The sequence below is a fragment of the Haliotis rufescens genome, unplaced genomic scaffold (assembly GCF_023055435.1).
Source record: "Haliotis rufescens isolate VD_foot unplaced genomic scaffold, xgHalRufe1.0.p SCAF_1, whole genome shotgun sequence".
Classification (NCBI taxonomy): domain Eukaryota; kingdom Metazoa; phylum Mollusca; class Gastropoda; order Lepetellida; family Haliotidae; genus Haliotis; species Haliotis rufescens.
This window is the reverse complement of record NW_025963779.1, coordinates 64,574,292-64,597,229: the sequence shown is the minus strand read 5'-3', so window position 1 is coordinate 64,597,229 and position 22,938 is coordinate 64,574,292. Positions and strand designations below refer to the sequence as shown.

At 39.2% G+C, this 22,938-nt stretch overlaps 2 protein-coding genes across 4 annotated transcripts in view; one reads left to right on the top strand and one right to left on the bottom strand.

Moving 5' to 3' along the window:
• Positions 1 to 1,241: 1,241 nt before the first annotated feature.
• Positions 1,242 to 10,781, bottom strand: LOC124142390 (alpha- and gamma-adaptin-binding protein p34-like). The gene is made up of 9 exons (XM_046510833.2): positions 10,657 to 10,781; positions 8,583 to 8,773; positions 7,412 to 7,511; positions 6,933 to 7,022; positions 6,116 to 6,205; positions 4,824 to 5,177; positions 3,395 to 3,502; positions 2,756 to 2,805; positions 1,242 to 2,018 (listed from the first exon to the last, which is right to left on the bottom strand). Exons 1-9 carry the CDS (start codon positions 10,721 to 10,723, stop codon positions 1,929 to 1,931), a joined length of 1,140 nt encoding a protein of 379 aa, XP_046366789.2. The 5' UTR covers positions 10,724 to 10,781; the 3' UTR covers positions 1,242 to 1,928.
• Positions 10,782 to 10,829: 48 nt separating this feature from the next.
• The window catches only part of LOC124142389 (IQ domain-containing protein H-like), a 44,073-nt gene continuing 31,964 nt past the window's right edge, over positions 10,830 to 22,938 (top strand). For 2 of the 3 annotated variants that reach the window (XM_048399627.1, XM_048399624.1), the window contains exons 1-8: positions 10,830 to 10,967; positions 15,138 to 15,251; positions 15,967 to 16,127; positions 18,014 to 18,128; positions 18,577 to 18,696; positions 19,424 to 19,501; positions 20,358 to 20,529; positions 21,198 to 21,415. In XM_048399627.1, the coding sequence (XP_048255584.1) occupies positions 10,908 to 10,967; positions 15,138 to 15,251; positions 15,967 to 16,127; positions 18,014 to 18,128; positions 18,577 to 18,696; positions 19,424 to 19,501; positions 20,358 to 20,529; positions 21,198 to 21,415 (1,038 nt within the window). In that variant the 5' untranslated portion in view covers positions 10,830 to 10,907. The remainder of the gene's footprint in view (positions 10,968 to 15,137; positions 15,252 to 15,966; positions 16,128 to 18,013; positions 18,129 to 18,576; positions 18,697 to 19,423; positions 19,502 to 20,357; positions 20,530 to 21,197; positions 21,416 to 22,938) is intronic. The other variant, XM_048399629.1, reaches the window with a different exon arrangement.

Sequence of the window (22,938 nt, the reverse complement as noted above, 5' to 3'; positions counted from 1 at the left end):
GTAGTATTCATCATGATCTGACATGTCTACATAATGTTCATGTGGCCAAGATATTGTCGATGCAACATTAAGTGACTAAATATTAATTTGTTAGCACATGGTTCTAAGGCATTGCAATTTGCAATGTAGAGCTGTGCCCCTTGCCTGTGCAAGTTTCTGCTGAGATTGGGAACGTTGGACTTTCCTCCTGTGAGCTGACATGCTGTGACAACAGAAATATACTCTTCAAAGCTGTGGCAACACAACACATGATCCCTAACATAGCTTTCACTCCACCATTCTTAGCAACATGACAGAAGGAAAATTGCGATGTGATGCTCTCATCACAGACAGCGATACTGTTCTCACTGAACATGTTGAACTCGCAGCGGATTATCTTCCGAAGTAAGGGAGTTAACTGACTAAGTCCAGTTTCACCCTTGCTGAACTGGACTGGAATTTCTGGGCTCGATCATAGAGCCAATAGTGGCTATTAAGAGTTATGTCCCCGCTATGCCCTTCCATTGACCAATCAGATTCCACCTCTCATATCACTTGCATTTGCTTCGGACAAAATGGCAGCTCCCAGTCAAGATGATCTGATCGATAATCAAAACTTATATTGTGATAAAATGGGTCTTTGGAAAATATCAGTTGATGCAAAGTTGGCAGTACATGTTTGCAAATACTACAGTCGACCGAAATCTGCACTGGATGTCAATTTTGTTACAAAATTTTGATTGGACTATGCAAAGACTTGTTTGTCAAGCCAAAATAAAACTCCATAATTCCAGCGTAGTTCAGCAAGGGTGGAAACTGGACTTTTATTGTCAGTTTACTCCCTTGCCTCGGGAGATTGGCAGCAGATATATTCGAGACTGTGACTTCAGCTTGATTTAAGCTAAACTTTGAAATTTAATGCACTGTCAATTCACAATTCACCATAATATGCTTGCTGATATACCCTTTATAATGTGATACACATAATATCTTTGTTTAATCATTTTGGAGAGTGTGTAAGCTTGGTATCAAAGTACATTGACAAGTTCCATTGCTGCCTCATCGTACTAGTGTATCACATAAAGTATTGTGAATATCTTTCAGTCCTACAGTAACCAGAGAAAGTTCGAGCTACTATATTGCACAAAGTGCATTTTGGATATATATAAAGACTAGGAGCTCCAGCTGGTATACATTGTGTCCAGTTTGCTCACTTGACAAAGATTATCACAAAGTGAATATAGGGCTATGAAAAGAAAAACTGCATATTCGTACATCTTTATTTCATTATATGATAAACAACATTTACATCTTGGTGAGTAGCTCACAACACAGGGGAATAGAGTAACCCATTCCAACTGTAAAGACTCAAAATATCACATATTTTGAAAGTATAATACATGTATTCTCAGGTAATTGTAAACATAATGCCACAAAGTTCAAGCCCATGGACCTCTTTCAGCAACATGTCAAGCATTTTGGCAGGCACAGTCTCTCAGAAGATAAAAATCAAGTGTATATTTTCGAGATAAGCCAACTGCTAATTTAGCAGTTTTCGATTTATCAAAGCATCTGCTGCACACAGTATCAATGAGTTGACTGCATCATCGCATTCCTGTAACCATGGCAACTGGTTTGCAGTTCATCATAGGAAATTATTACAGCGTTTCTCTCATGAATCTGTATTATTGTTAAACTGAGTACACTCGAGTATGAAATGACATTTACAGTATTTGAAGTTTTATTGCTAACAGCAATCACATGTCCAAGGAGACAAGCTTTATTTAGTTGTCTTTCTGAGGAAACACTTCTGCAATGAACAGCATTACATCTGGCTTTGTCACAATAAGCACAACACTGAGAGTCATCTGATGCCATTCCAAGGTTTCCATGGTTACATGGGTGGAATATTCGCAGAAGACCAGCTTCCACATCCCATAATGCTCCTTTCAAGATGGCATTAGTTCGTCCTCCAGATCATCCAATCCCTTGATTTCATCATCGTCGCCACCGATAGCTTTCCAAAATGACACTGCAATCTGAAACAAACATGCAATGGCGTTGCAAACATAAAGTATTTATAATGAAATAGTTTCCCTCTTATGGAATGATCAGCATCATAACCATGCCCTTTAGGACCAGTGACGATCCGGGGTAGAATAGGTCTTCAGCAACCCATGCTCGCCATAAATGGAGACTAACGGGATCCGGTGGTCAGGCTTTCTGTCTTGGTTGTTGCATGTCATCGTATCCCAATTGTGTGGATCAATGCTCATGATGTCAATCACTGGATTGTCTGGTCCACATTCGATTATTTGCAGACCGCCGTCATAAGCTGGAATATTGCTGAGTACGGCGTTAAAAAACAAACAAACAAACAAACAAACATGCCCTTTGGATACACCCATGTGGTCAACCTCAACTGGCAACTTGGGGATTTCTTTCCATAGTAAACTGACAAGCCTTGACAAATACTATTTGCACTGACGTTAAACTCAACAAAAATCTTATATCAGTGAGTTGGATTTTACGACTATGTAATGAAGTGTAGGCTTAGCATGTGAGGAAAACACAATGATTAAAATGATTACCTATGCTGAATGTGACCACAGATATTTTCAAGCAGGTGAATTGGTGCGGTACTGGGGTTGGTGTGATTAGCTTCCTGTACTCGAGGAAGAAACAGACAAAGCTAGCCCAAAAATGTGTTTTTACTGCTGCTTTAAGGCCAAACAGAGAAATGGTGAAAAGCCAGGAAGGAAGGGAGACAACTCACCTTTTCAGCATATGCTTTTCTCTGATCCAAAGGCATACCTTCAGCTTTCTCTACAAATACATAACACATTCATCAACATGGTTATACACATATTTCACTAACATGGTTTTAAATTATCAAAATTGCTCTACACTAACCTGTATTGGATATCAATGCCAGTTATGCAAATTTTCAAACAATATATTGTCATGCTTCCGCAAGTTAGCCATTTTAACAAAATTGAAAAAAGTATTTCCATATCGGTCACAACCAGCAGCTTGTGGAATCTAAAACAGATGATTACCATGTGCCCTGTCCTTATGTTTCAATGGGTGGATGTGATATTTTTGTGAATAAATATTTTCAAGGTAAATCCCAATGGGAAGAAAAAGATGTAATCATACAACTAGCCATTCAAAGAAGCACTCTAGACACCATAATTATGTCTTTCAGGTTCATCTCCCCCTCAAGATCTAACATGTTCAAGAGATCATGTTTGGAAAGTAAGTCTTATATTTTACTTCAAGAAAATTCAACCATCCATCCAAAGATTTAAGAAAAATACAATAATCTGTAAATCAAGTAATAAAAGAAGCATTCTATTTATACCAGGGGGCGCTATATATACTAACTATTAATTAACATGGTTTAAAATATCACCTTTCATTACTCTGAGCTTTTCGAACATTTCCTCAAATGACTCCTCCCCTGCGTCCTCATTCCCCAGGGAGGCCAACAAAGCTAAGTCATCCTCAGGAAGAAGGTTGTCTGTCATAGAGAACACGGGGTCATCATATCACGTACAAAGCTGTTGTCACAGAGTTACCTCCCCTGTTCACACAGGAAAGGATGAAAGACAAGACCTTGTACAGCTTGAGTCAGTTGTCTGGAAGACTTTGGATGATAAAAAGAATCTCACCATCATGTCTTTTGATATGAAATATATCAACACAAGTCAATAAAAGTTTAAAACTCCTCGGAAAGCCTATATCAATATCAACTGATATCAAAAGATTTTCTGAAATTAACATATCTTACAGAAAAAAACAGTTGTTAAATTATCTTTAAAAAAATATAATACAAAGGAGCCCAGAGATTTTCTTCATTTTCCTGATACTGCAGTAATCTAGACTTGCCAAACATAGACTTGCATGGACTGTATTGGATATATTTGTATCAGGGTCTGTATGACAGACTAGATATGAGGGTGAGATTCTATTTATCATCCAAAATCCTTCTTCCAACTTGTTTAGTTTGTAAACAGAAATAAGCAGTGTGAGTGTAAAAGATACATCTGGCCAGCATCAGTGGCAGAGAGATTAGTGATCTCTCCTGTGCAAGTCAGTTTGTGAAGATAAAATGTCTTCCTGTCTAGTAGCAACAGCTGATCTATGTCTAAAAACTACAGACACGAAATGAAAAGACAAAAATTAAAAACAGATAGTGCGGTAAATGTTAAAAGTAGTTCATAAATGTAACGAGATCTCGCAAGAGCAAGACTCCATTCAAGATGGCAGCGCCCAGCCAGTGATCACATTTGATGTTGGCAGGATAACATATAACTGGTAAGTAATGTTCTATGGGAGAGCATATGTGACGAAGGGAGATAGGTTGCTGGGGAATAACAGACGTCAGTCTGGTAAAGATGGTGCTGTGTGGGCACGTACATCTTGTTATCAAATATGTAACCGAATAAACAACTTTGACTCAAGATATGATTGTTGTGTCATCTGGCCCATCTGATCAAATGCATGCATACCATGCATACCAAGCTCATACAACTTAAATGAAACCTGACAATTTATCTAGGATTTTCTAAATGCCAATATTTGCCAATATTTTAGTGATCGCACTGACAAGTGTTAAATTGCCTAGCAATGCATATTGTCTTAGTCATCTAGTCAGACAAGTGCTTGAGATGAAGTGACATCAGCAATATCACAGTGGGGGACACCTGTAATGGGCTTCACACATGGTACCTATTGCACCTAAGTCTTCCGTATGATGAGCAAACGCTTTAACCACTAGGCTACATCCCAACCCCCTTGAGATGAAGAACAACCAGATCATCCAACCTGCAGCTACTCACCTATTATTTCATCCTTACAAGGCTTCTCCTTTTTTGTCGCCTTTCCCCCTTCAGCTGTGAGTGCAGATGCCTCGTCTGTTCCACTGCCCACAGATTCCTCACCCCCTCCAGGCACCCCATCCCCTACAGGTGCCCCGCCCACAGCGGGTTCCCCACCCCTTACAGGCTCCTCTAGGGCAGAGTGCCCTGAGTCTCCCTCTGACTTGGACCCTGACTTGGACTTCTCACTGTCATCATTTGACACGGTTTCATTATCACAGGACTCCTTGGAATTAGATTTGACTTCATTAGCTTTAAGTTCCGACTCTTCTTTCAAAAGCTGACGATAGTAAGGACTACCAATAACAGGGTTTTCTGAAATAGAAATCATATATATATTACTGACAATACATTACAGAGGGAAATAGGTTCTCTCTGCAACACTCAGCGATGTTCAAATTAAGAATGGAAATCAAGGGTCCTAGTCATAAACCTAACGTCAAGTTACAGATTTAGGGGACACCTTGATTCAGTTATCACAGGAGATGACAACAAGGACCCAAAGTCACCCCTTAGTTTCTACTACTTCTCAAGGGAGCAGGAAAATCTATTTCTATGAGCATACAGTCAAGTCCCTTTAATCCGACATGGCTGGTTGCATATGATTATGTCGGATAAATGAGTATGTCAGATAAACAAAATTAAGTATTACCAACATTCGTCGGTCATAGTTCGCAAAAGGTTCTTCTGATGTGACCTGTAATGGGATATCCTCGGCGATAGCGAGAACTTGTACCTGATTTTAATGAGATTGATGTAATCTAAGCATGTGATTAATTCTGTTTTCTTTATTTAAAGCATTAATTGTTTATTGTTAAGTTAAGTTTATCTGTGCAACTTTGTAATATGCAGCTACCACCTGACTCGTCTCACATCAAAACACTGGCTGTGTACTCGCGGGCAGATAACCACAGAGTACGCTGATCACTGTGTCAGATTAACTAGACTGAGTTGAGTGATTTCGGTAATTCGTTGCAAATTAGGTGTGTCGGAGTCAGTGTGCGAGACTGTCGGATTAACAGGTCTAAATAGCATTGATTTAATCGGTTCCCATCATTAGTGTCGGATAAAGCCGATTGTCTGTTAACGAATGTCGGATTAACGAGACTTGACTGTATATCAAATTCTTACCCCCATAAAACTACTAAAACAGGCCTAGCTCCTTCATAAAATAGCTTGATTTAATAGAGCTGGTGAGTAGAACTCTCATATCTGCATTTGAAGATTGTTCTCTAAAGGGATAATAGTCTCACGTTTCAATTCCAGATTCGGCCATGTGTGGGCATGAAGAGCCTGAATAATCCGCCTAATTCCAGTTGTCTCCACAAAGTCATCTTCCAGATCTGCAAACACAAGACCATGAGTGGGTTCCAGTGTTAGAAATTGGTACTAGTCCTGTAGCCATTGCCTGGATGCCCAATAGGTAAGGTATGATTAGGACTAGTAGAAATTTGCTGTTTTTAAGGATTTTGCTACATGTTATCATTATAAGGACGAGTGGATGAAAACTGTTAGTTTCAACGCTGGGACTCTTGTTCTTGATGTGTACTTAGGTCAATAATGTTACAAAATGATATCATACCAATCAAATTTACAACCCTTCATGTTTTAACCAAGCTAGAACAAGACTGATCCTACAGACATATCTACCTGTAGCAGGTTACCTGTAGTATGATCCTACAGACATGTCTACCAGTTGTAAGCTAAAAGAAGTCTATTCACAAGTTCGTCTCACTAACTATATCATGAGACAATGTTTCTGTTCTCTGTCTTTCATACCGCAATACGGGGCGGTCGGGTAGCCTAGTGGTTGAAGCGTTCGCTCGTCACGCCGAAGACCCGGGTTCGATTCCCGACATGGGTACAATGTGTGAAGCCCATTTCTGGTGTTCCCCGCCGTGATATTGCTGGAATATTGCTAAAAGCGGCGTAAAATCATACTCACTCACTCATACCGCAATACACCTAAAAAATGAGCCAGAACTCACAAAAAACACAGTTCCTGATACATCTACGCGTCACTGATGTCCGTCATCAACTATGCTATCACACCAAGGCTATCGGCCCTACCTTCCTCCTCCTTATCCTGGACTGGGTTCAGCTCCACCAGCTCAAAGCAGTTGTCTATACACCACTGTTGTGCAGCTACTCTACCGACCGCTGTAGCAACACAACAAAGCTACAATGTACACATCACTTTCAGCGGGACAAACCATATCATTTATATTCAGGGTTAAAAAATATATTGTATTTTCCCTCGTCTGGGAAAATAATGGCTACAGAGTAATCATTTACCCAATGGTACAGGTTGTAATTCACAATACAAGTCTTCTAGTCTCGGCGAGCAGACATTTCTTGATATCAAACCGTGACATTTGCTACAAATAATCAATACACCATGTCCAACATATTTAAAAACGCATCATACATCAGAAATATATTTTTGATATACACCTTAAAAACTAACTAGAACTGAATTTCTATAACGTATGCCACTAATTGAAGGCAAGAGTGATATATCACAGATTAACAAAAATACATTGACCAACCATCAGTGTGAGAACTGTTGTTACACACAAGGATAAGAATCTCTGGCTCAATCTGTTCTAGATACGGCATCCAGGCTTTCATCAGCTCAAATGTTGACTCCTAGAAAAAAAGAATATTTTCACAATAAGTAAGTTAATCAGTGTAGATCTAGTATGCATCCCCAAGACTTGCTGATCTATATTACTCAAAACATTCCATGTTCCATTCCTATTGGTCAGATACAGTAAACTATGGTTACAACGAACTCAAAGGGACCACCAATTTTAGTCTGTTATAACTGTAGTTTGTTAAAAGCATAAATGCAGCATATATACAGCAGATGGCAGGGAAAAAAAACAACAGTTTGTTATATCCGTCAGTTCATTATAAGCATGTTCCTTATACATGTTATAAACAATGTACTTTACTGTACCTTGACAGTTAATGATTAATTTGTGGAAGACTTGAAACATTTTGTGAGCCCTGTGTCCGACACTGACAGAATGGCTCCAACACCTTTAACATGTTGAAAACTATTTGTTAATGAGGTATTAATGTCAGGGTTAGATACGGTAAAAGTCTGTCAGTTTGAGACAAGTGAAAATCTAAACATGCTAAATAGTAGGGCTGGGACGACACACCAACAGTGCAATCTGATACACATGTACAGATAACGATACCTTACTCCTGATCCAATACGTATCACAATACCTTACTCCTGATCCGATACGTATCACAATACCGGTACTTGCACGTGCAGTTAACAGTTAAGCCATCTTTTTCAAAGACAGGATGGCCAAATACCTGGCACACTGACGATTACCAGTCGGCAGTGTGAAGTATGGCACAACGGATGAAAATATTTACGTTTTCACAATTAACTTTTACTACTAATTAGTGTTTAGTGTAACAGTTATCAGAGCAAACATTTAAGGAATGAATCGATGTTTTTCTACTTAGTGTGCAACTGTGATTGATGCTTGTAAGAAATAGTGAAATGGGGAATCTTACTGAGTGTTGCATTCAACAACAAACTGTAGTGAGTGAGTGAGTGAGTATGGTTTTACGCCGCTTTTAGCAATATCACAGCTGGTGAGGGGGGCACCAGAAATGAGCTTCACACATTGTACCCATGTCGGGAATCACTTTGGTCTACAGTGTGATGAACGTATGCTTTAACCAGAAGGCTACCTGTTTTGGGTCAAAGTAGACAATGAAGGCCTGCACTGCTGTAGCAAACTGCTGGTTGCCTATGGTTCTCTTCAGTGATGTACACAGGCTCACATCAGCAGTGTAGTACTTGGTATCAATGTGCCAGTCGTAGGCTTTTATAGACTCTGTCACATGCTGAGCAGCTGGGAGATTCTCTGTGTCTAAAATCACTGCAACAATACACACAAAAATACTCACTGTGACAAGTGTCAGAAACAACTTTTCATATCATAGGATTGAATCAACAATATAAGACAGCCACATATAAATTATAATCAATGGCATATATAATTCCAGCCTATATTCAGTAGAAATGCATGAAAATTCTTTTTAAACGCTGTCAGAATTGTAGTAGTAGGGCTTTATCTAGGATTCTAAACTACATGCCCATAGCTGGTAAATTGGGGAAAGAATAATTATTTTGTTCAAAATTGGGATTTTTTTAAACGGTTTGGTTTTCCTAAATTTGGAGATATTTTAACATTGCATTCAGTTCGATAATGTAGAGCTAAGCATTAATGGCTCTTCCACTTTATGGGCACTGTTGTCAGTAACATCTCTACAAAGCCATAACATTGGTTATAACTATTTACAGGTATTGGGAAATTTGTAATTCCAATTTGGGAATTTTTACTGGCAGATTTGGGGCCAAATATCAGTCATTGAGCAGGTTTAGATAAACCCCTGATTGGGAACTACATCTTTTCCTTTAGGCAACGATGCTTGTTGAAACAAATACCTTCACCATGTACATACTCATTCATTTTTAAATTGTTGTCCTAAGACACAAAGTTAATCTAATGATAAACAACCTTATTCACTGACATTAGTAACAAGAGCAGAGATGGGAACTGGACAATCCATAGCCACAGAGATCTGTATCTTGTATATTTTGGCAGACTCGTACACAAATGTTGGATAACCAGTACCTCATCAACTGGATGACTCGTACCCAAAAAGAATATTCGTACACAATGAAAATTTATAAAACTTAAAAGATGTTATTATGAAAAAATCTGTTCGGTACTTCCAATCGCTTCTGAAAAGTATGAGCTCTACCGCAACACGATGATTAAACAGGTTTTCAATAAGGACATTGTTTGTTTTGTGTTTCATATGACAACTAATGAGTGGAGTGGTCCAGTCACCGTCTGTGTTATCTTTGAATGAATGTTTGACATGTATAATGAATACATTAGTCCTAATGTTCGCTTTTCGTTCTGACTCCTCACCCATTCCTTCTGATTTTTCATGTGGTTGAATAAAGATATAACTTAAGTCACCTTCAGTGTATGCATGACCAGGTTGTTTGACACATGTATCCAAATACGTTTTGCCAGGGCTATGCTAAAAATATTCCCAAGCGGACATTTTGAGACATCTCCTGGGACCTAGAGTGGGTACCCGGGTAGGGTAGGGTAATAGGGGGCGGGTACCCGGGTTGTAAATTTGGACTCGTCCCAGCCCTAGTATGAATGCTCCAAAGCAAGTACGAATCTTGGGTATGGGTGTGTACAAAACGTCTAGTATCCGCATACACTGACAGACTTTGGTATGCTGTTTGTTTTATGTTTAAGGATACGATCAGTAAGTTTATAGCTATATGGTGGTAGCCTATAAATAATAGTCTCATTGATATGAGCAAAGCTTTACATGGTACGATGACACGCAATCAATCTGTCCCCACATAACTTATACTTCACACAATCAGCGTAGGTTGTAGGGGAACTATGCTCCAACCAATATTTAATTAAGTTTTCCTACATTCTGTGGTATCAAAGGCGTCACAACATATCACTGTACCACTCAATTAATCCATTCAAACTTCTAAATGAACATGCCACATGTTTTGAAAAAGTAGGCGTGGCAAAGTATTTCCCGATATTTTACTGTTTGGAGTCTGTACTGTGTGTACATGAATCAGAAGTTCTCAGTGAGAAGAGCAACAGAATCGTATTCTGAGACATAACATCAACACTAGATGCACATATTTTTATCATTCTTAGGCGACAGAACCAAGTATACACAATGCCAAACAGATCACGCAACTCACGTTTGATAAACTCGTCTGGATCGAAGGCGTCAGTACATGAAGCAAATAATGCACAGGGCGCCGCCATGTTTGTTGTTGACTGTGTAGTACGTCATCACATACTGCTGTTTGATCTGTTGCTGCGAAACGTCAGGGGCTTGACATGTGGATCGTACCTAGGATTGTTGTTGATAGCCCCTCCACCATAATCATCAATGATAAACTTTAATTAAGTGAATTACAGGGAGTAAATATCCATCGAGGCTTCCAAAATGCCAGTCATGACTGAGATTGATACCAGACCTGAAGATGTTGGCCAGATCCTTGTCAAAGTAAGTCTCCTTCAACACACTGATAAGGGTCGTGTCAAAGTGACACCCATTTTCAAGCTAATGAAGCGTGCAATGTAAATGTACCCCATGCCATGCCATCTCATTACAGCCCCAACATCTGAAGACAAATAACTCATTAATGTGTTCAAGATATCCTATGTATGAACCTGCTTTTAATATGGTATAAAATTCACGTAGACCGAGCTCGAAATCTAAGGCATTTACAGTCAAATCAAATAATGTATTCAATTGAGCACACTTGGCCTTCTGGTAGCTCATATAATCAGTAAAGATTTCCTTTTGGTCCCTTCAACCATTGGAAAGATCGCCGTATTGACTATCATTTGAATAAAGTTGGCATAAGAATGCACGACTGTGACATTATTTTAAACAGACCTGGGAGTACTGTTGGTCCTAGGCTTACATCTAGCCTCTGCAATGAACATATTTCACAGATAAAAACAGTTGTTAAATTTTTGGTTTTGAAATATAATGAAAAGGAGCCCTGAGACACTTCATTTTCATACTGCAGTAATCTAGACTTGCCAAATATTATAGACTTGCACAGAGCTCTAGATAAGCTGCGTATCTGCGTGAAATACGCGTCAGAAATGCAGAAATACGCAGTAAAATATAATCCAAGCGTATCAAATACGCAACGAACATTACAGATACGCTACAAAAATAAAATTTGTGCGTATCATCAAAATATTGTGAAGTAACCCTGCGTATTCGATTGGCAAATCAGCAACTTATTTTTAAATTATAAACGGGCATTCCGTCAACCTTGCCAAACTCCACGATGACAGTCACATCATGATCATTTGCCATCACACTTTCGTGTGGAAGTATCGTGGTATTTTTGAGTCCTATAAAGCTCTCAAACCCACACGACACCAGTTTGCAGGGACTAGATGAATAGTGTTTTTAAATATTTAACTTAAATACCCACATGTGTAAAAACTAGTGGGTAACAGAAATTTGAATACGCAGATAGAATTACTGATACCCAATGATTTTAAAATGCATGGGTAAAATACCCACAACACCAAAAGCTTATCTGGAGCTCTGCTTGCATGGGCTGTATTGGATGTATATGTTTCAGGGTCTGTATGACAGACCGTATAGGTCCTTAATTCCTCTTGATAACAAGATCCCTCTTGGCATCCAGGGATTTACCTGGGCTTATCAATTTTCGAGCCCAATAAGTACATATGACGGGTCCAAGGCATGAACCTGGGTTTGGCCAGGCTGTAGATATGTGCATTGCATATTTTTTAAAAAATAGATCTTTGCACATGCTCAGAAGCATTAAGCCAAATACAGATGAGGGTTTCAATGTCAGATTGAAGACAATCAACCACCGACATACTGAATGTTTACTGTACCAGAATATAAATGTCAGTTTATATGTAACATTCAATCGATACAATTTGATACATTTACTGATTCAAACAGCCATACACACTACACATGACTCACAATTAAATTATTTGCATTCATTCCCAATTTGTATGCTTGTAGTACACCAAATTTTACATCCAGCAAAACACTGATATCCAACATATTATTGTAAAAAAGAGGAGTGTGTGCCAAAATTACTATATGGGTAGGGCCATGAAACAATAATTGGGCTGGGGTAAGTAAAATAGTCCCTACTAGGGCAGGGATGAGTCCAAATTTACTACCCGACCCGCTGTAGGTCTCAAGAGATTAGGGCTGGGATGAGTCCAAATTTACTACACGACCCTACCCGGGAACCCGCTTTAGGTCTCAAGAAATGGGTCCAAATGTCAGATTGGGAATAGTTTGACCATAGCCCTGGAAAAATGTATTTAGATACCTGTATCAAGGTTAGAAACTAACAGTTTCTGTCCACTAGTCCTGATAATGATAACATATTGCAAAACCCTCAAAAATGGCAAATTTCTACTAGCCCTTATGATACCTTTACCATTGGGCAGTTTGGCAAGGACTATAGGACTGGTGCCAGTTTCTAACGCTGCCGTATAAAACGATATGGTCATGCATACACTGAAGCTGACAAAGATTTATCTTTATTCAAACATATGAAGTCATACCCGACCCGAGTACCCCTAGCTACCCGTCCCAGCCCTAGTCTCTACTAATTACATTTCCTTATGACATATCAAGCTTATTACCTAATGTATTTCGTCAGTCACTTGTTAATCTCCCTCAACCAGAATCCCAGATATGACAAATGACAGATAACATACGTGGAAAAAGATAAGGTCTTTATAAACCTAGACAAGAAGTCTTAACTATTGACAAATACATTTTGACTTGCCAAAGTACACGTGAGATTTCTGCACCTCTTATTTAAGACAAAGTTGAGACAGTAGGGCTATCATGGCTATACAACATGGCTATGCCTACTGGTACAAACGCCTTCAACTATTTAGTCAATAGTATTGATTTCTTTATATATCCTGGACGACATAATTAGCTGTTCCTACGACCCAGGCATGTAGCTGTGAAATTGTACACCTCTGTTCTTACTATCTGAATCAACTGGTGGCTAAAACATAGCTATGATTCACGCCTTCATAACATTCTTCTGGGCTGTCGGGTAGCCTAGTGGTTAAAGCGTATGCTCGTCACGCCGAAGACCAGGGTTCAATTCCCCACATGGGTACAATGTGTGAAGCCAATTTTCTGGTGTCCCCCGCCATGATATTGCTGGAATATTGCTAAAAGCAGCGTAAAACCATACTCACTCACTCATAATGTTCTTCTGAAGTCTGATGCTGGTTTTGCACCGGTGTCCACATGCTCCATCAGAATGCAGTTACAAAATATCATGGGCATGTTTATTTAAATAAATAATAATTGAAATATTTGAATAATTGACTTCAATATTTTCTGCGTTTATGCTGATATGAACGTAAAAGGTGGCATGCAATGGATTTACTCAAAGTGTGCACACCAGTTTTCACATTTATGACTCTATATTAAACACACAAAACATATTGAAGTCAGTTTTTATAAATAAATATGCCAACAACAATAACTCCACAGGATGCCTATTTAATCATCAACACAAAACCTGTAAACAACAACACAAAACAACAATACGAAACAGGGACATTTTTCTGTGCAATACTGCAAAACAAGCCCCATCCATTCTATTGTCAGCCAAGAGGAAACAGCTGTCCATTTGTGGGCGTGGCCTAGTATATTATGGTACAATGAAACATAAATGGGGAAAAAAATGGTGCAGGCCAAGAGGACACGCAGAGTGATCCACCGCTACCTGATCTGCCAGTACAGGTGCCCACAGCTGTGGTGCAGGAGGATGGAATTATCAACCCACCCAAGAAGACAGCATTGTCTTCATTATTTGGAGACGTTTTTGTGGTTGGTGATGTACCTGCTACACTGACCAAGAAAGAGCAGGTCACCAGAGAGATTAAAACCTACATTGGAGAGGATTCAGTTGATATCAATTCCAATCCACTCAAGTGGTGGCATGAGCATGCCTACAAATATCCATTACTTTGCAAGGTAGCAAAGTTTTTGTTGGCAATATAATCAACATCTGTACCAAGCGAAAGGGTATTCAGTACTGCTGGGGACATTGTGACAGCCCAGAGGGCAACATTGGCCCAAGAGAATGTGGACAAGCTGATTTTTCTGAAAAAGAATGTTGTCTTTTAAGGACAAACTCCAAACAAAAAACCCATGTTTGTTATGTTTTTTGTACCTTGTACAGTTCTACAAGTATTGAACAAAATAAATAATATATCAACTGATAGGTTGTTATTGTATTCATGAATAAATATTCGTATTTGTTACCCTATATTCGTGATATTCGTTGCAGTGTATTCGTTGCAGCCCTAGTGCTTGGTTAGGCAATCAAATACCATGGAACCACTTGCAATTTATTTATCCCCCCTTTTTACCAATTTCAATTTCACAGCCTCCCTGACTTGCACAGGTCTTTATCTTGCATTGTATATATTATGCATGGGGCAGTCTTTATCATTGCCAAGTTCTAGGTCCCATATTTAGTTATCCCTTTACTTACAGTTGGATTATTCCATGATAAATACCCATGGATAAATGGATTAGTTAATATTTTCTCTTTATGAATAAGGTAGGGCAAGCTGTTCCAAGGCAGTAATACACTGTATTTATATTTGTTTTTAGGTTCAAGATGACCTACGACAGCTGAAAGAACAATTGTTGGCTCAGGGGGATGGACGCACCATCAACGTAGCTGACTTGGAGACGGCCCTTGCCAAGACAGAAAAGGGGCTGCAGGTATCACATAGATCTGTTTCTTCATCAAACATGACATCTCTCTCCGTAGGTCCCCAGTTCCCCATGTTAAATCTACTTGGCAACTTAAATTAGGATTGGATGCTTATACATACATAAGTGCAAATAAATTGTTTGTTCATGCCATCAACCACTGGTTTGCCTTGCCCAGACCCAATTATTCACAGAGCGCTGTCATCTAGTTGAAATATACATTATCTGAGTACATTTCACTATTGTCTGGGTACATTTCACTATTATCTGGGTACATTTTACTTTTATCTGGGTACATTTCACTATTATCTGGGTACATTTCACTATTATCTGGGTACATTTTACTGTTATCTGGGTACATTTCACTGTTATCTGGGTACATTTCACTGTTATCTGGGTACATTTCACTATTATCTTTCTACATTTCACTGTTATCTGGGTACATTTCACTATTATCTTTCTACATTTCACTGTTATCTGGGTACATTTCACTATTTTCTGGGTACATTTCACCATTATCTTTCTACATTTCACTATTTGGGTACTGTACAGGAAATGAGAGTTCCTGCTAATATTCATCATCCGGATATCTACCTACAGGACTTTTAAAAATACCATGTTTACCCAGTCTTACAGTGACAATTCTGTATAATAATAAATTACATCTTTCTCATGTCTTGCTGTTTCATCTGATGACACAACCATATGTTTCTGTTGTGTGCAGCGTCGTACCGAAGAAGTCGTCCACCAAATCAATAACTCTGTAACAACTTTGCCATTGTCGGACTCGAGGACCCACGATGACCACTTCACTACGCTGGACACAACGTGGGACTTGCGCCATCATGGAAGGTTGGGTGCAGCTAAACAAGCTAGTTATTATAGGTAAAATGTCACTATGTGAGTTACCCTATTTGGATTTCTTTTTCTAAGATGCCTCGCTAAAAGATCAAAGACACCGACAGTACTTTATCCTTCGATAAATTGCATGTTTTTGTTACGTCATAATGAGCTGACATGATGCTGTTCAAATTACCTCCCCCATGATCTAATATATTCGTGGTAACTCACACAGTGGTTAGCCGCAGATTTGCCGTTTTGAAACCATATACATCTTTCTACTTCCGGTTAGATAACTCCCCGAAGAGACTAGACAGCTCCAAACAACATTTAAGATTGTTATGATGTAACAGTACAGTTAACTGGCATGAAACTTTATATATATATTGACCGCCTCCGTGGTCTAGTGGTACAGCGTCCGCCCGGAGAGTGGAAGGCCCGGGGTTCGATCCCAGGCCGCGCAATACCAAAAGACGTTAAAAGATGGTACTTGTTGTTACCCTGTCTGGCGCTTGGCATTAAGGGGCTAAAACAAGGACTGGTCTGCTCGGAGTCAGTATACTGTGTCTGAGTGTTGTATTCATGTTAAACTGTGGCATGGTATCTCAGTGAGCTAGCACTATAAATCGGCATCAGTCCGGACTATTACAAGCACACACACACACACACACACACACACACACATCGCTATATGAGTGCAATAATCTTGGACGCAACGTTAAACCCCATTTCACCTCACCTTATATATGTATGTATAATTACAAATCGTTCCACATGAAATGTTGGTTGTATGTCCATCGACTGTCGAGGTCATCTTTGAGTTATTGTAAAACATTGTTACATCATTCATTGCCAATTACTTTTGAACTTTTACTTGTACAATCTTGAGACATGGATAATATTTGGATCCGCTTTAGAAATTGTCTTGATTAAGGTCAAGGTCTGAAAGTGATGTGTTTGGACTGGAAGTTCATGGCCATTCCTGACCAATTTGTGTTACTACGGGACAAGCTGAATAGCGACTTGTGTCCCTCTCATGGCCATTTTATTGCGACTGGGTTACTTCTAAGCGCAAACGGGCACGGCTAAAAGAATTGTCCACTTGTAATAATTGACGTTAGGAGTCACGTATATTTCCCCTTATATATATATTCCAGAATACTGAAGTACTTAAAGTCATATGCACAGTCTGATTGGTTTGTCGTGTTTTCGCACATAACGTTCTTCCACGTGGGGACAAGTCTTCTTGCAGGTTACAGAAAGGGGCGAGTGATGATGAATGGTTCATGGCATGTTAAATTTGGGGAGATCTCAGTAGTGACCAATGTGATGCACTTGATGTCTACAATCTGGCCAAATGTGGCACAGTTGACTCTAATAATATATGTTAAGTCGTTACATAACGCATGTTCAAATTGTCAGATATTTTCTACGTGCAAGTTTGGTTGAGTTAGTTTTAATGACACAAACGACCATACTGTTGTGTCCAATGAGACTTAGTGCACATTGTTCACATCCATTTTTTATTTGTATCCATGTGTGACGCAATATTTTGCTGGTAAAATGCAGCTAATATTATGTTCTGTGTCCAGGGTAACAATTATAATGCCACTCTCAGAAGCAGAAGCCATTTCCTCAAAGCTCCACAAATTTAACAGGCCGTGAACTTCCAGTCCAGACACATCACATCCCGACCTTGACCTTAATCAAGACAGTTTCTGAAGTAGATCCAATTATCTCACGATTGTACAAGGGGTTATGTCTGGGACCCAAAGACTCACAATTAGATACACCCAGTAAATACCTGATTAGACCACGTGTGACAGTTGGACAATATGTGTCCCCTATATTAAACTGCAGCAGTGAATGTTGAGTTTTTGCTGAATTGTCTCACTTTATGTTTTATGTGTAAATGTTCTTTGTTATTGCAGTCAACAGCCACATCCAGTGTTGGGGGGCAGGCCGTCCTTCCAGCCACTACCCCCTGGGGCAAAACTACCCCTCAGACAACCGGTGCAGAGCCAGGGTCTTACACCTGGACAACAGGTAACAGTTGACGGACCAGTCTCTTTCTTCATGCCATAGCTGGTTAAATTGTCTGATGAGATGCTCGGTGGAATTGTAAATGTGGAACTGTTTGATAAACCCTTCCTGGTTCTAACAGAAGCACCCCTTGAAGATCTGGAATTGGTTTTTGGGAGCCCATGCTTCTTGTAAGAAGCATCTCACTTGATCCGGTGGTCTTGCTCGCTGACGTGATTGATGGATGTCATTGTATCCCAATTGCGAAGATCGATGCCCATGATGTCAATCACTGGATCCAGACTCAATAAATTATATATAGATGGAATATTGCTGAGAGCGGCATTTAACAAAAAACAAACAGACAAACAAACAAATAGACTCTAACAGAAACATATAAATGCAAAAGCAGTATACCGGTAGTTCTTGTCACAGCATGTTTGAATGTTTGAATGTTTGACTGTATTGTCAGCACAAGCAGCAGTGGGGTCTACGAGCAGTCTACAACCCGTACAACTCACAGAGTCGGAGCGTCCTTCAGGAGAATTATGGCATCCAACTACCTCTCATTGCAGACAAGAGAGAGGCAAGGGTAAGCGTAGGCTCATATTTCATTATTGAATCAAATGTCACAATTGTTTTTGTTATTTTTACTTTCCATTCTAAATATAAGCAACCCAGACTTTCAACTGACTTTCAGCAGAATTATCTCCTCCTGATGCTCCATGGTTTTGGGGATCAACAGATGGGTGTGATATTTGTGAAGCACTTAAAGCCCCACCCTGACTATAAATAGCCCGCAAGGTGGCGGTGTTTCAGTTTCGAACAATGACTGCCAATGTAAACACAACCGAGTGTCGGGAGAAGCTTTTGGAAAACCATACGGAAATAAGATCACCATTGACCGTCAAACTTCGTATCAACTTGAATGACAAACCATTGATACAACAAATGGCTCCATATCTAGATATAAGTCAATAAATTTTCTGTAGTTTTATCATAAAAAATCGAATCGATCGTGTTTGGCGACATGGCAGGTAGGTTTTGAAACCAAAGACCTACGTGTTTGTTGAAAAGTCTTGGAATCGTTTGATAGATATTTATTACCATTAAAACTTACGTCCTTGTTGTCAAATGTGTTAACATGACCTCACCCGTTACGCATTAAACAATGAAATGTGTGTGTTATCATGACGTCATATTGACCTGTCAGATCCCTCGAATGAGCTCCGCCCACTAGAGTGCGGTAGTTCCTACCGCAGATGCCCCTTTAAGCACCTAAGTGAAGTCTTGCTCATATTCCTTGCTTTCAATTTCAGCCCCCACCAAAGCCAGTAATGGGCTCAACTATAGAACACTTGAGTGTGTTGCCCAAAGCCAACAGGGTTGATGCTCAGGTGAGACATTCTACACAAGTGTAACAATAGATAACTGTCAGATTACAGGTATTTCATCAAGGAGTGAGTGAGTGAGTGAGTATGGTTAAACGCTGCTTTTAGCAATATTCCAGCAATATCACGGCGGGGGACACCAGAAATGGGCTTCACACATTGTACCCATGTCGGGAATCGAACCCGGGTCTTCGGCGTGACAAGCGAACGCTTTAACCACTAGGCTACCCGACCGCCCCATTTCATCAAGGAAACATGTAATCAGAGCAAAATGAGATGAGATCCATCTTTTCACACTTTACTATCACTACTTATTACTGTATGTGCTTCTTTTACTATTCTTATGTAGCACGATGAGCATGCGTAGGTGTGTGGATATGGCGCATTGCAAATGTTCATTGTTATTGCATTCTCACAATGAAGATCCGGGTTAGATTTGGTCTTTAACCAACCGTTGCTTGTTGTAAGAGGTGACTAACAAGATCGGTTTATCTGGCTCTCTGTGTAGATAGATGCTCATGATGTCAATCACTGGAATGTATGGTTCAAACTTGATTATTTGCAGATCCCTGTCATGTAGCTGGAATATTGCTGAGTGCGATGCTAAACAAACAAATAATAATATCACATTCTGATTCCCCAGCTGGCATAATACGTGTATGCCAACCTGGGTAATTAATAACAATATCGCTGATTAAGATTATCAATTTCATTTCATGTTTCATCCTGTTAAAAAAAAAAAAAAGTTGTCATTTTGTACCAGTGAATAATAATGATTGGAGCCAATATTGTGATAGAAACTCTGAAAAGCATAAATTATGTTAATGGACATGGTTAAGTGACCCAATGTTTGTGTGAGCAGCTTGCTCCTCCCCCGATCAATGAGGATGATGCTCAGATGGGAATCCTGAGTCTGTTGGAGAGAGGTCTGATACCACCAGCTGCCCAGCTGACCCTTGACCCCTCCCCAGTCAAACAAATGGTGGCACCTTTACACGACCCTCAAGACCGGAACAAACCACCAGCTATATCAGGTAACCTGGGAGGTAGGCCTGGGACGGGTAACCCGGGTACCCGGATTTGGTGGGTCCTGAGTAGGACCCGGGTACCCACAGGACTACTCGGACCCGTGGTTTGTCAAGTGATATATATTGTTTGATGACAAAAAATATCTAAAACTCTATGGTTACACTATAAGTCACTAATAATAAATACATGACAATGCACCCATTCCTTCTGACTTTTATATGTTTGAATAAAGATAAAACTTCATACATTAAACTTCAGTGTATGCATGAGCGGATCGTCTTACACATGTATCTGAAAACATTTTCAAACCTTTCCAAATCGGACAGTTTGTACCTATCTCTAAATATCTACAGCGGGTACCCGGGTAGGGTCGGGTAATAGGGTGGTGGGTACCCAGGTAGTAAATTTGGACCCGTCCCAGCCCTACTAGGAGAGCATGTGCCTCCCCAACCCTTCCTTCACCCCTTTAAACAGTAATGGCTTTTTCCTTTTGAAATAGCTCTGAAATATTAATAGTCAAGAAGTTTCCACCCGATTTGACCTAAATATGTATATCGCGATACGTATCATATCGTGACCTTTGCATTGTGATATGTATTGTGTTGCGTATCGTGACCTTGCTGTATCGTTTCAACCTTTTTGAATACAATCTACCATCACCTTGTATTTACAGATTCGGGCAAACAGTATGCAGGGCTCCACCTTGACAACCAGTATGACAGGGTGTCTGAGTCCTACATTTCTTCTAACAAGATGCCATCGATGCCATCTAAAGTGTGCCCCTCGCCTGAAACCCGTTCCACGTCTGCTCGCACCAGAATGTCGTCTGCTACCGGCTTTTCCAAAACCCCAGCCACCATCAGGACATATGAAATGCCCCTTCAGCCCCTGGTGAGTAGCCAGCTAATTTGTTATTTTTAATGGAGCGTTTACAACGCAAAACTGATGTAATATTTTACAACATTCAAATTCAGCATCCACATTGTTAAACGATTGGTATTAGCATGACGGGTGGACTATTTACGGTATTATTTGCAGTTGTTTCAAATTTAAACAACATTTGAGTGTGTGTAAAAAAAAAAATTTTTATCAGAATATAAAAGATTATTTTCAAAGATTATATATGAAAACAGACTTATTCTCAGTTATTTCTTATTTTTCATTATATTTGACCATCAATTATATTGAGATCATATATTATTTATGTACCAGTGCATAGTTTCATAGTTATTTTCCTTTTGCTCTAGTTATAGAAATAGTTCTTAGTTGTGACAGTGATCTGCCATGGCTTTTGTGTCTTAGATAGTTTATATATTTACAATCCACAGAATGAGTATAGTACTAGTAGTATAGTTAGGCAGTGGTATGTTGTTATTGTATTGTAGTTTGTAGCGGATGTGTATGATTTAGCCTTGTATGTTCTCATGTCATGTACTTGTTAGAACTTTGTTTATCATAGTTTAAGGCATATATGGTCCCAAAGGAAAACTTTCATAGGTTACACTTTTATGTTAATGCTCATTGACATGTAGGTGCTTGGTAAGGAATAACTACACTTGATTGTGTTTTTGTGTGAATTTGATTCACGTAAATATCAACACACACTGGTTCTGGTGTAAACACTTTTAACAAGTATTCACAGTTTGGCACAGCTTGATATTCTTTTTATTTTCTTGCTGTCTCAAAACAAATTTTTTGTTCTGATTTTATCATTTTTAATTGAACTTTATATAGAAGTTGATACTCAAGATGAAATACCCCTCGCTATGTGGCTCAGATATTGCGGATGCAACATGTTATTTCAACTCACTCTCTCATTAGAAAATGCATTGGAGGAATATTTACCAGTGTTGTTTTTGGTCACAACAAACTGATTATTTGTTATTCAGATTTCTTCCTCATCGCATACCTTTTTAGTATGTTGTATGTACTTGTGCAGAATAGATCTACATCAAGATTTAAGAATCAACATTTATACTTCTTAGTCGAGCTATTATTCTGTGAACTAGTTAGTACTTCCAATCAGGGACTTGATTCTGTAGCTGCAATCTGTGCCCGACACTTCTGAGTCTACTAGCATGACCAAGGCTCTTAGCATCATCATTTTCAGGAGCTTTTAGTGTTATTATGTGGACTATTATTTGCTGAGCTCACGAGACCGAACAGAATTTTACGGGTTTGGACAAGAGTCATAAGTTGCAGACTGTAGCTGAATATTATCTCATTGGCCACAATAAATTAATTATTAGATTTCCTTGCAAATTTTAGGAAAATGAATTGTGGAGGCATTTTAGTTTTTATGAACATCTTTCTCAAATAAGAAGAGATACAACTTTATGGATAACAACTTCTGGTTTATTGTATATAGCGACGTTTCGATGTAGATTCTTACGCCATTATCCAGCTTAATAACG

Excerpts from the sequence above, each read along its gene's own strand:
- LOC124142390 (XM_046510833.2), bottom strand. The coding sequence starts at position 10,723 with ATGGCGGCGCCCTGTGCATTATTTGCTTCATGTACTGACGCCTTCGAT. Across the intron at positions 6,206-6,932 it reads CCAGGATAAGGAGGAGGAAG|ATCTGGAAGATGACTTTGTG; the intron begins GTAGGGCCGATA and ends TTGTGTTTGCAG. Across the intron at positions 5,178-6,115 it reads GCCGAATCTGGAATTGAAAC|AAAACCCTGTTATTGGTAGT; the intron begins GTGAGACTATTA and ends TTTCTATTTCAG.